The following is a 13,280-nucleotide window of genomic DNA, read 5'->3' as shown; positions in this document are numbered from 1 at the left end:
ACAAATCTTGCACGCCTGGCACAAGCATCTTGAAAGCAACAGAAATTAAACAGCGGGGCGTAAATTCTTTGAAGCTGCAACATTCAGATTATGACAAAACAAGACAGTAGTACAAATAACAGTGCACTAGCAGCTGCCTGTTCTCTTGAGGGCCTTACAGCATGACAAGGGATTGTACAGGACTGCTCCCTTCCTTTCCCACTTACCAGCCTGGCCCTGTGCCTATACTAACAGTGAACCCTCGCAGCTAAACCATCCGTTTCATTTTAGCCGCACATCAGGAGACTAAAGCCATTTGTTATTTGGCTTCGGGAGGCTCCATGTGACACTTTTAAAAACATGTTGTCTCAAGCACGGATTTGTAGGAAAGGAACAGACCTCTCTCTCTTTTTTCCTTTTCTTTCAGATGCAAAGTTAACAAAGATCTGTGTTCTTTCCTCTCTCTTTTTTTTTTCCTTTCGTAGGTTCGGGAACAAAGAAAGCTAACTTATATCAGGTCACAATATTTAGTCATCTAACCCACCCCAATCTTCTCTGACTGATACATCTTCTGCTGAGAAGAGCTTGGAAGAATTGGGGGGGTTTTTTGGCGTTTCAAAGCCGAGGATTCTGGAAGTTGTAGTCCAAAAAGTGCCTTTTTTCAGGCATCACTCCAGAGACTCAGAAAGAAAACCTGGTGCATGGCATTTGCTAGTCCTTCCTTTTCAAACAGAGATGCCAAGGATTCAACCAAATGTTTTCTATTTGCAAGTTAGGTATCCTGAGGAGGCACTCTTACTTCAATACAGTATACTTCTTGAACTCCCTACTCTTGGACCACAATTTACATGTAGCAAATTATTAAAAGAACGGCATGCTGAAGGTTTGGAATGATATGATGGTATCACAAGGATCTTAATCGGATTATTGTGGCAGATTACTGTGGTTTAATGCCGTTCAGCCTGCTGCCAAAGGAGAGGTAAAGTTCCACCAGGGCCTGCTTTATGTGGCCTTTCTTACAAAAAGCCTTGGAAACAACCTAGTGTGTGTTTGTGGGGGGGACAGGTCAACATCAGAGCTGCAGGTCAGTTCCCACAGAAGCTCTTGCTCACCTTTGTAAAACTACCCAGTCATCTTTTGCATTAGCTGCCGTGACTGCAGACTCCACTAAATAATCAGGAACACGGCGGCTTCTCCCAGGGAACCTGTTTCTCCTTGCCTGTCCACCACCTGTCATGGCTTCAACTATTTTAACTCTGTTTAATTCCTCAAAACAAAGATCCATATGCTCACCCAAGGGACATGACACATACAACACCCTACGAAGACTCATATTCCTTGCATAGTTACCACCATCCTTCCTTTCCTCCTGTGAGCTCAAGCAGCTCATTCCCTCTTGCTTTATTCTTACAAGAACACTGTGATGGACATCTGTCCAAAAGAAAGTGACTAACCAAAGATTATCCAGTTTGACAGCTGACTAGGGTGTACAAGCTGCATCTATTGAGAGAAAAGCAGCATATGAAATAAATACATGAATAAATGAACCTCAGTCCAATGTTCTAACTACTATACCACCCAATCACACAGTCTTATGTACCAGCAGGAATCTGTATTTCTCTTATTTCTTGCAATTTATTAGCATTGCTCTTGAGATACTGGCACTGCCAGTCTACTTGTAGAACTACTGCCATAAAGCATTTGTTTCTCTGTACGTAGCCCAAGATGCACTCTTGAGAGACACAAAAGCAGCAACAGTTTAATAATACCTACCTTAATTCCAAAGTAAGCACTGCCTTTAAGCATATGCAATGAAAGCTGAACAGCTCTTCCTGTACCTTTAAAGCCACTTCAGGAAGATGCCACAGAAATCCAGTGGACCCTCGACTTACAGACTTTTCGAGTTACAGACTTCTCTGGCTGCAAAATTTAGGTTCGACTTGCAGCCAGAGAATCGACTTACAGACCAGAAAAAAACCAAAATGGAACCAAAATGGAACAAAAACGGCTGGTTATGGATTAATCAGTTTTCAATGCATTGTAGGTCAATGGAGACTCGACCTACAGACTTTTCGACCTGCAGCCACCGTTCCAATACGGATTAATTCCATAAGTAGAGGGTCCACTGTCCTTTCTATAATTTCTCTGCCCCCAATTTGCACCCCCCCAATGCCACTTTTCAAACAAAACATGGCAACTGAGCTACACATACTCACACATAGTTGATCTGCACTTAAGACTCTTAGGAGAAAACTCTGAGGAGGTTTACTAGTAAAAAAGGCTGGTATGCATATTTGAATAACAGTAGAACATAAAACCCAGGTTGTGATGATGCCTTTATTTGGCCAACGAAAAAGGCATCAGTAATTCTCCCTCTGAAGACACTTTGACCTATTAAATATTTCTTATGCAAGCTGGTGCCTCTTTTATTGGATCAAATTGTGTTTTATATCTCTCGCTCACTGAACCAACATTTATCTCCAGCAAGCTATTATGTAAGTGTCTGTTTCCCCTTGACTCCTAAAAAGAACACAAGCTCCAAAGAAAGAATTCAAAAAGATTTCCAGCAGCATCAGGGGACCTCACATGATGAAGACTATGAAATGTACAATTAGGAGAAACCGACCAGCAAAATGACAACATCCAGATTCCACAACTTTATTTCCCCAATGCTGTCAGAGTTATTCAAGCTTCTGGCACTATATCAGCCCACAACCCAATGTCCCTGAGAAGTGTAAACTACAACTTCTATCCTCCCTAACCACCAGGGGATTATAAGAGCTGAAGCACAACACATTTGGAGGATTCCAGGTTCAAGAGGGCAAGTTGAACCATTGGCACTAATACAGGGCAGAAAGGATCCTAGTTACACAAAGTTTAAAAGTCAAAGCTTCTAATTAAGGCAGTAACAGTAGAGAAAGAAGGTTCAGAGTCACATATCTGAATGCTGAGGTCCTGTCAAATTTTAGCTTTCACACAGATACAAAAATAATCTCTAGGGTCAGACCTAAATATATTTTGTGAGCAAATTCACATTATGGCATTTCTAGGAATCTCTTTAATTGCTACAAAGCTCCATACCTTTGCATCTAAGGGAATCGGTCAACTGTATGGCCACAAAGCATCATGTTATTATAAATGTCTCTCAATCACGGCTATTTCCTTTAAACCTATGAATCCTTTAAAAGATTTAAAGTCACTAGAGCCAATTCTAGCAAGTTCATGCTGATGTCACAGAAAACTGGCTGGAGCAACCACAAAAGCAAGTATCCATAGTCAGATTCTCACAAGTAGGAGGGGACTGAGAATTTGCTACCCCCTTCACTGGTGCAGATAACCTCCATTTCCTCAAGGGCCACTTTCTACAGACTGCAGACAGCATCACTGGTGAAAATTGGCATGACTAGGACATTCCATTCCCACCAGGAAGAAAGAGTCTTGCCATTTCAGACCCTACCTTACTTGGAAAGTATATGGAACAACCTGCCACCTTAACTGCCATTGCCCCCTTCTTATATCACAGTCAAGCTAAATTAAATGCATCCTGGAAAGAAGTGGTAGTGTTCACAAATGTTTTGCAAGGATGTTCTTGAAACACATATGGACATTCATCGTGTTCATTTGGCACATAAAATAATACTATGCTGCTGCGAGGTGAGAACTGAAATGTTTGTGCTCCTAATATTCTTTTTATACTCTTCCATCTTCTTTCCTCTTATATTTCCAGTAATAATTTAGTAATAACTAAACATGACCAGTTTTTACATGAATCTTCCCCTTTAACTGGGGGTGTATGTCAGTTTTGCTACCCGATCATTCTTGCTGGCCACAGCGTAGAAAGAGGACAACCAAAATTATCAACGACAAAGAAACACTGGAGCCTTTGAGGTTGCTAGGGAGGAAAAGTAACAACGGGATAAGAAAGGGGGTTACAGAATTATTCATAGTGATGAGAAAGTAAGGCGGACGTTTTTCTCTCCCTTTCATAATCCTGGCGTCTGGGGTCATCCAATGAAACTGATTAGCAGTAGACTCAGGACAGACAAAAGAAAGTAGTTTTTCACACAACACATCATTAATTTATGGAATTCGCTGTGGGACAACCACCAGCTTAGACAGCTTTCAAAAGGGATTAGACAAATTCATGGCAGATAGCCATTGATAGACCTATTAGTTATAATGGCTATTTGGATCCATCTGGTTCAAAGGTTATATGCCACTGAATACAAGTTCCTGAGAGCGAATAGAGAGGGGAAAGCGCTCTTGCCTTCAAACCTGCTTCTGGATCTCCCAGAGGCAAATGGCCAACCACTGTGGGAAACAGAATGCTGGACTTAATGGTCTTTCGGTTTGATCTGGCAGAACTCTTCCATGTTTAATCTACACAACTAGACATACTGACAAAAAGGATAACTCACAAAACCTTTTAACAATATGAAGGCAAGCCGAAATGCAAAGTGGTGGCATTTGTACTAATAAATGCAAAGGATATATAAAGTCATGTTATATCAAACCAGACCACTCTTCAGTCTAGTCTCCTGATTCCCAAACTGTGTGCAGGCCAGTAAGTTATGTGCCTCCGGACAAGCTGAAGCACACCACGCTGGCGGGGAGATCCTAGGCCCAAAAAATCCAACTTGGTCATTGGCCATACTTGAGAGGGACAAATCCAGGTTGTAAGCCAAAACATCTGGAGTACATAGTGTCCCCAGTATGTCATTACATACTGCAAGACACCAGAAGTATATTTCCTCATCATTCTGGGAGGTCTCTGGCAATAAACAAACAAAGAAATCATGTCTCCCTCCAATTTTAATTCAGAGGGGCAGGTGGGAGAACTGGTAGGTTGATTCCCAGGGATTCTGAATTAACTCAGCGGCTAGAGCTACAGTCTCACCATTCCCGTGTTTCTTTTCTTGCCTATCTGTCAAGAACCAGGCCTTCTCATTTGTTCTGCTCCATCATCACTCTTACTAAAGAGAGGCAGTGGATATGAAATATCTTGGTGTGCGACAAATTATACTTTGTTTGAAGTGGAACCCACTGAGTTTCATTTCACAGATATGCCAGTAGAGCCCTATGTGATTATTAAAAGAAACCTCTGAGCATAGCAAAGTCATGGTAAGTATGAAGTTTGTTGTTGTTTAGTCATTTAGTCATGTCCGACTCTTCATGACTCCATAGACCAGTGCACACCAGGCCCTCCTGTCTTCCACTGGTATGAAGTTTAGGTACGAACAAACAAGAAACCCAATTTCAGATTCACAGACCTATCAGGAATACTTTTAGTAATCTAAATCCTCAGCCATCACTCTATACCCCTCTTTTTTTAATGTGTGTGTGTGTTTAGTCGTTTAGTCGTGTCCGACTCTTCGTGACCCCATGGACCAGAGCACGCCAGGCCCTCCTGTCTTCCACTGCCTCCCGGAGTTGTGTCAGGTTCATGTTGGTTGCTTCGCAGACACTGTCCAGCCATCTCATCCTCGGTCGTCCCCTTCTCCTCTTGCCATCACACCTTCCTAACATCAAGGTTTTTTCCAAGGACTCTTTTCTTCTCATGAGATGGCCAAAGTATTGGAGCCTCAGCTTCAGGATCTGTCCCTCAAGTGAGCATTCAGGGTTGATTTCCTTTAGAACTGATAGGTTTGTTCTCCTTGCAGTCCAGGGGACTCTCAAGAGCCTCCTCCAGCACCACAACTCAAAGGCATCAATTCTTTGGCGGTCTGCTTTCTTTATGGTCCAGCTCTCACTTCCATACATCATGACAGGAAAAACCATAGCTTTGACTATTCGGACTTTTGTTGGCAAGGTGATGTCTCTGCTTTTCAAGATGCTGTCAAGATTTGTCATCGCTTTCCTCCCAAGAAGAAGGCGCCTTTTAATTTCAGGGCTGCTGTCTCCATCTGCAGTGATCATGGAGCCCAGGAACATAAAATTTGACACTGCCTCCATATCTTCCCCTTCTATTTCCCAGGAGGTGATGGGACCAGTGGCCATGATCTTAGTTTTTTTGATGTTGAGTTTCAGACCGTTTTTTTGCACTCTCCTCTTTCACTCTCATTACAAGGTTCTTTAATTCCTCCTCACTTTCTGCCATCAGAGTGGTATCATCTGCATATCGGAGGTTGTTGATATTTCTTCCGGCAATCTTAATTCCAGCTTGGGATTCCTCCAGTCCAGCCTTCCGCATGATGTATTCTGCATATAAGTTAAATAAGCTGGGGGACAATATACAGCCTTGCCGTACTCCTTTCCCAATTTTGAACCACTCAGTTGTTCCATGACCAGTTCTAACTGTTGCTTCCTGTCCCACATATAGGTTTCTCAGGAGACAGATAAAGTGGTCAGGCACTCCCATTTCTTTAAGGACTTGCCATAGTTTGCTGTGGTCCACACAGTCAAAGGCTTTCGCATAGTCAATGAAGCAGAAGTAGATATTTTTCTGGAACTCTCTGGCTTTCTCTATAATCCAGCGCAAGTTAGCAATTTGGTCTCGAGTTCCTCTGCCTCTTCGGAATCCAGCTTGTACTTCTGGGAGTTCTCGGTCCACATACTGCTGAAGCCTACCTTGTAGGATTTTGAGCATAACCTTGCTAGCGTGTGAAATGAGTGCAATTGTACGGTAGTTGGAGCATTCTTTGGCACTGCCTTTCTTTGGGATTGGGATGTAGACTGATCTTTTCCAATCCTCTGGCCACTGTTGAGTTTTCCAAACTTGCTGGCATATTGAATGTAGCACTTTTTTTAATAAAGAAGGCAAAATAAAATATCAGATTGCCTTGTATTTCAGAAAAATTCCCCACAAACAAAGCTTATGACAAAAACGATCTCCATTATCCAATCTTAACAGAAATCTGCTAGAGTACCATACTGAAAGCCACTTTCAAAACGCCATTAGCTGCTCCAGCAAAAAGGTACAGTATTATAAATGATGCCATCCATCACTCATTAAAAGTTAAAACAAAATTCTTCCCAACTGTGAAAAAGGAATGAATACTGTAGTTTCTATGGACGGAAAACAGCAGATACGGATTAAATGGTTTTCAATGCATTCCTATGGGAACTTTTCAACTTGAACTTTTCAACTTGAGAACCACCTTCCAATACGGATTAAGTACTTAAGTAGAGACCCCACTGTAGTTCTGTCTGTTGTTGTTTGTTGTTTAGTCGTTAAGTAATGTCCGATTCTTCATGACCCCATGGACCAGAGCATGCCAGGCCCTCCTGTCTTCCATTGTCTCCCAGAGTAGGGTCAAATTCATGTTGGTAACTTCGATGACACCATCCAACCATCTGGTCCTCTGACGTCCCCTTCCCCTCTTGCCTTCACACTTTCCCAACATAAGGGTCTTTTCCAAGGAGTCTTCTCCCCTCCTATCAGAATGGATAGGTTTGTTCTCTCTGTAGTCCAGGGGACTCTCAAGAGTCTCCCTTCAGCACCACAATTCAAAAGCATCAATTCTTTGGCAGTCAGCCTTCTTTATGGTCCAGCTCTCACTTCCATACATGGCTATTGGAAAAACCATAGCTTTGACTACGTGGACCTTTGTCGGCAAGGTGATGTCTCTGCTTTATAAGATGCTGTCTAGGTTTGTCATCGCTTTCCTACCAAGAAGCAGGTGTCTTTTAATTTTGCAGCTCTTGTCACCATCTGCAGTGATCATGGAGCCCAAGAAAAATCTGTCACTGCCTCCATATCTTCCCTGTCTATTTGCCAGAAAGTGACAGGACCAGTGGCCATGAGCTTAGTTTTTTTGATGTTGAGCTTCAGACCATATAGATTTCTCAGGAGACAGATAAGGCGGTCAGGCAGTCCCATTTCTTTAAGGACTTGCCATAGTTTGCTGTGGTCCACACAGACAAAGGCTTTTGTATAGTCAATGAAGCAGAAGTAGATGGTTTTCTGGAACTCTCTGGCTTTCTCCATAATCCAGCACATGTTAGCAATTTGGTCTCGAGTTCCTCTGCCCCTTTGAAATCCAGCTTGTACTTCTGGGAGTTCTCAGTCCACATACTGCTGAAGCCTACCTTGTAGGATTTTGAGCATAACCTTGCTAGCGTGTGAAATGAGTGCAATCGTACAGTAGTTGGAGCATTCTTTGGCACTGCCCTTCTTTGGGATCGGGATGTAGACTGATCTTTTCCAATTCTCTGGCCACTGCTGAGTTTTCCAAACTTGCTAGCATATTGAGTGTAGCACCATAACAGTGTCACCTTTTAAGATTTTAAACAGTTCAACCGGAATGCCATCACCTCCACTGGCCTTGTTAGCCATGCTTTCTAAGGCCCACTTGACTTCACTCTCCAGGATGTCTGGCTCAAGGTCAGCAACCACACTCTCTGGGTTGTCCGGGATATCCAGATCTTTCGGGTATAATTGTGTATTCTTGCCACCTCTTCTTGATGTCTTCTGCTTCTGTGAGGTCCCTACTATTTTTGTCCTTTATCATGTCCATCTTTGCACAAAAGATTCCTTGAATATCTCCAATTTTCCTGAACCGATCTCTGGTTTTTCCCTTTCTATTATTTTCCTCTACATCTTTGCACTGTTCATTTAAGAAGACCCTCTTGTCTCTCCTTGCTATTCTTTGGAAGTCTGCATTCAATTTTCTGTAATTTTCCCTATCTCCCTTGCATTTTGTTTCCCTTCTCTTCTCTGCTATTTGTAAGACCTTGTTGGACAGTCACTTTGCTTTCTTGCATTTCCTTTTTTTTGGGATGGTTTTTGTTGCTGCCTCCTGTACAATGTTACGAGCCTCCATCCGTCGTTCTTCAGGCACTTTGTCCACCAAATCTAGTTCCTTAAACTAGATAGTTCTGTCTATCATGGTATTACTATCTTTGGCAACTGTAATAAACCAGATTGAGTCTTTTTAGATTATAGGTATTCTACCTTTTGTGCAAGAAAATCAAAGCAGCATAACCATCGTGCAAAGAAGGTTAGGCCATGGGTAGATAGTGAATCTGCCCATGGCCACCCAACAGCCTTCACCATCTCTCAACTGACATACACTTTTCCCAAAGACACACAAAGAGATTCTTATATCTAAAGACTAACAAGAGAAGAACAATGGAGATCCTAATCTCCCTCAACTACTGATACCAGATATCAGTGAAAATCGGATACCCAGGTTACAGAACACACCTCTCATGAGCCTAAGGCAATCAATAACTGTGAGCTTATACTTTCTGCCACTACTTCCAGAAGCCCTGATAAATGACAGCCACTGCTGGCTCATAAGCATGATTTTGCCAGTACACAGCAAGACATGACAACTCCACCCTTTGTTACTAATGCAAAGAATGCTAATGGCACACCCCAGGTTGAAAAAGTAGCTAAACAGAACCTCCAATCAAAGAAAGAGTGCTTGTGACTAGTCAGGGGTGATGGTGGGTGGTCAAGGAAAACCAACATTTTTTAATCAACAGCCAAATCAAAATAGTCTAACCACCATTCCACCCACCCTACACATGCTACCAATTTCACCAAGGAGCAAACAATCCCATACCACCCAACATCCTTTCTAGTCTCACTTACAAAAGCCTTGAAAACAATCACCACGATGTTGCCTCTTCCTTCTTCTCCAGCCCCACCACCCTGTGCCCAACTCTTGACACCACACTCTTCATTTCAGAAGAGGGTCCTTCTAATGAACATATGGCGAAATAAAAACAAGATAGGAATCGCTTCCTCTAATTGGGGAAGGTACCAGAAAAACACAAGGCACAGAAACAAAAGGCATAAGAAGAACCACACAGTGTTTCTGTACCAAATGGAGGGAATGGCATTCCTGGGAAAGCTAGACTGTCTCCCTAGTGAAGATTTCCTCACTCTTGGGTGGCTGGGGGAACATCATTCTTTTTTGAATTGGGGGGGAGGCAAAAATGGTACTTCATGGCCTGAGTGACCACACTAGTGCCAAGGTGATCAAGGGAGAGGTCAAAGAAAGGCAAGGGGAAAAGCATTCCCCCAAGGAATCGCTGGATCTAGTTGATCGCAGAGGCAGAAAAATAATAATAATCCTCTCCTCTTAATTTGCAAAGGCGGCCAGAGGAGTGAGTGGGTCTCCCAATCCCCGGGTCATGGAAACAAGGAAGGGAAAGGAAAATTAAAAAAAGGAAACGTAGCAACGGATTAGCAAAGGCTTAGTCCAAGGCTCTATGTAATACCGGAGCGCAGGGAGAATCCAGTCCGCGCTGCCCTGAAGAGAACTTCGCGGGGCAATCCCAAAATAATGGGGGGGGGGGGCAGGGGGAGGTTCGCGCTAGGAGCCGGACGAGGCACATGACAGGAGGGCTGCGTGGGCCGATGCAAAACTGCCTGCGCGCATTCAGCCGCCACCCCGAATTCGCCTCCGAATCTGGAGAAACAAGAGGAGGGGGGGCAAGAAAGCTCGGGGCTTGAAGCGGAGGCGGGAGGGGGGGCCATGGGAGGTGAAGGTTGGGGACCCTGAGAAAGACCGGAGAGCCGGCAAGGGAAGGGAAAGGGGGCGCCCCTGCTGGGGAGGTGGGGGGGGCCTAGGTGATGGGCGAGGAGGCAGCGGGAAGAGGGGCGCGGGCGCGGGGGGGGGTCGCTTTGCTGCTGCTTACCCGGCGCGGAATTCGGACCAAACTTTCATCCACGCTGCCAGTCCGGCGGGGGCCCCCTCGCGCGCCTCCTCCTCCTCCTCCTCTTCTTCTTCCTCCCCCCGCTCCTCGCTCTCGCGCCCTACGGCGGCTGGTGGCGGCGGCAGCGGCTTCTCCGACTGGCTGTCCCCAACGAAGCCGCCTCGCGCGGGAGAGCCCAGGTGGCCAATCCCAAAGGGCCGCCCACGAAGCTAACCCCGCGAGCCCGAGGCGGGGACGGCAGCAGGTGCCCGCCTGCCTCCCTCCCTTCCCTTCCCTTCCCTTCCCTCCCCCCCACTCCCCTCCGCCGCCCAGCCGAGGCCGTGACGAACGCCTTGCGCAGCCGCCGTCGTCACCGCTCGCCCCCCCCCCCAGCCTCCGAGCTCGGCGCTCCGCCTGCGGCGGGCTGATTGGCAAACCCTTCCGGCTGGCGTGGCCTCGGAGCCCGCGAGGAGGAGGAGGAGGAGGGGCAGCAGCAACTCTCCAAGGCCCTGGGAGGTTCGTGCCCAGTTCGGCCTGCTGGTGGTTGTGAAATCTCAAGCACACACCCCTGGGTGCTACGCGCCAAAAAGCCAAACCGGCTAATAGTCGACTAATTAGCATTATTATTGGGCAGTCAACTAATAATCCCTTGAGCTTTCCATCTGTCGATTGAGCAAGTGCACATGCGGATGTTTGTATTTGTATAAAACCACCAGTCTGAAAAGACAAAGGGGGCAGGAGGAACAAAAGAGATTTTTTCCCCACTCTGGAAAAGTAGGAACGAATGATCTTAAGGTATGGAACCACGCTGCCTCCTGTAGTATCTTTGTCTTCAATACCTACGTGCACCAAAAGCAGTTAACTTGTATACCCTGCTGTGCAATCAAATGGGTGGTGGTGACCTTTTAAATCAACAAAAAGTAGAGCTATGGAACTCGTTAACAGGCTAAGCATGGTGATCAAAAAAAACATTTGATGGAGATTTTTGAGCTGGCTGGTTACCTCTGACAATTCCTAATGGCCCCTGTTCATTGCAAACCCCCCCCCCCCCAGGGAGACGAGTGATGCTCCCAATACATGAAAGGGATTCCGAACCATTTCTGCTTGGATGATGTGGAGTGAGATGTCATGGGTTGTTGGCAGGTAGGGTTTTGAGAAGTCTAGCTGTTGTATTTTTGTTTGCTTGTCCTAATATACACATATTGTAAGCCAGGTGGTGTGTGAGCCACCTGAATGTCCTAGAAAAGCATACTATATAGTGCAGGTGTTGTGTGATCTCACTTGCAGACATTTCTGCTTGCTTGTAAAAGAGAAACACAAGCACAGGACATTAAATATTTTTCCTATATAAAAAACAAAATAATGCATCACGTCAGAGCCAATTTACAGTGACCCTAACAGGGCTTTCAAGGTATTTAGTAGTTTTACCAGTTCCACTCCCCCAGTGAATTTCCATGTGGTGATTTGAACCCTGTTCTCCAGAGTCCTAGTCCGTCATTCTGTCCACTTACACACTGGGAACCCAATGCACAGTACAGCAGCGTTAAGAAAACTACAGAGTTTCTTAGGTTATGTTCCAGCTGTGTGACCTGGACAAGTACCAATTCTGCTGCAAGAATGGCTGAAGTATGAATGCACACTTCTACTGCCCCAGAAGTACAAGCTGGATTCCGAAGAGGCAGAGGAACTCGAGACCAAATTGCTAACTTGCGCTGGATTATGGAGAAAGCCAGAGAGTTCCAGAAAAATATCTACTTCTGCTTCATTGACTATGCGAAAGCCTTTGACTGTGTGGACCACAGCAAACTATGGCAAGTTCTTAAAGAAATGGGAGTGCCTGACCACTTTATCTGTCTCCTGAGAAACCTATATGTGGGACAGGAAGCAACAGTCAGAACTGGTCATGGAATAACTGAGTGGTTCAAAATTGGGAAAGGAGTACGGCAAGGCTGTATACTGTCCCCCAGCTTATTTAACTTGTATGCAGAATACATCATGCGGAAGGCTGGACTGGAGGAAGCCCAAGCCGGAATTAAGATTGCCGGAAGAAATATCAACAACCTCCGATATGCAGATGATACCACTCTGATGGCAGAAAGTGAGGAGGAATTAAAGAACCTTGTAATGAGAGTGAAAGAGGAGAGTGCAAAAAAACGGTCTGAAACTCAACATCAAAAAAACTAAGATCATGGCCACTGGTCCCATCACCTCCTGGGAAATAGAAGGGGAAGATATGGAGGCAGTGTCAAATTTTATTTTCCTGGGCTCCATGATCACTGCAGATGGAGACAGCAGCCCCGAAATTAAAAGACGCCTGCTTCTTGGGAGGAAAGCAATGACAAATCTTGACAGCATCTTGAAAAGCAGAGACATCACCTTGCCAACAAAAGTCCGCATAGTCAAAGCTATGGTTTTTCCTGTCGTGATGTATGGAAGTGAGAGCTGGACCATAAAGAAAGCAGACCGCCGAAGAATTGATGCCTTTGAATTGTGGTGCTGGAGGAGGCTCTTGAGAATCCCCTGGACTGCAAGGAGAACAAACCTATCAGTTCTAAAGGAAATCAACCCTGAGTGCTCACTGGAAGGACAGATCCTGAAGCTGAGGCTCCAATACTTTGGCCATCTCATGAGAAGAAAAGAGTCCTTGGAAAAAACCCTGATGTTAGGAAGGTGTGACGGCAAGAGGAGAAGGGGACGACCGAGGATGAGATGGC

At 45.0% G+C, this 13,280-nt stretch overlaps 1 protein-coding gene across 2 annotated transcripts in view; it reads right to left on the bottom strand.

The window, feature by feature from the left end:
* The window catches only part of GRAMD4 (GRAM domain containing 4), a 121,054-nt gene extending 110,258 nt beyond the window's left edge, over positions 1-10,796 (bottom strand). Inside the window, exon 1 of one of the 2 annotated variants that reach the window (XM_073000624.2) lies at positions 10,570-10,796. In XM_073000624.2, the coding sequence (XP_072856725.1) occupies positions 10,570-10,598 (29 nt within the window). In that variant the 5' untranslated portion in view covers positions 10,599-10,796. The remainder of the gene's footprint in view (positions 1-10,569) is intronic. The other variant, XM_020796982.3, reaches the window with a different exon arrangement.
* Between the last annotated feature and the right edge of the window lie 2,484 nt (positions 10,797-13,280).

Source organism: Pogona vitticeps, chromosome 5, assembly GCF_051106095.1.
Source record: "Pogona vitticeps strain Pit_001003342236 chromosome 5, PviZW2.1, whole genome shotgun sequence".
Taxonomy (NCBI): Eukaryota; Metazoa; Chordata; class Lepidosauria; order Squamata; family Agamidae; genus Pogona; species Pogona vitticeps.
Note: the sequence above shows the minus strand (reverse complement) of the source record. Positions and strands in the feature narration are given on the sequence as shown.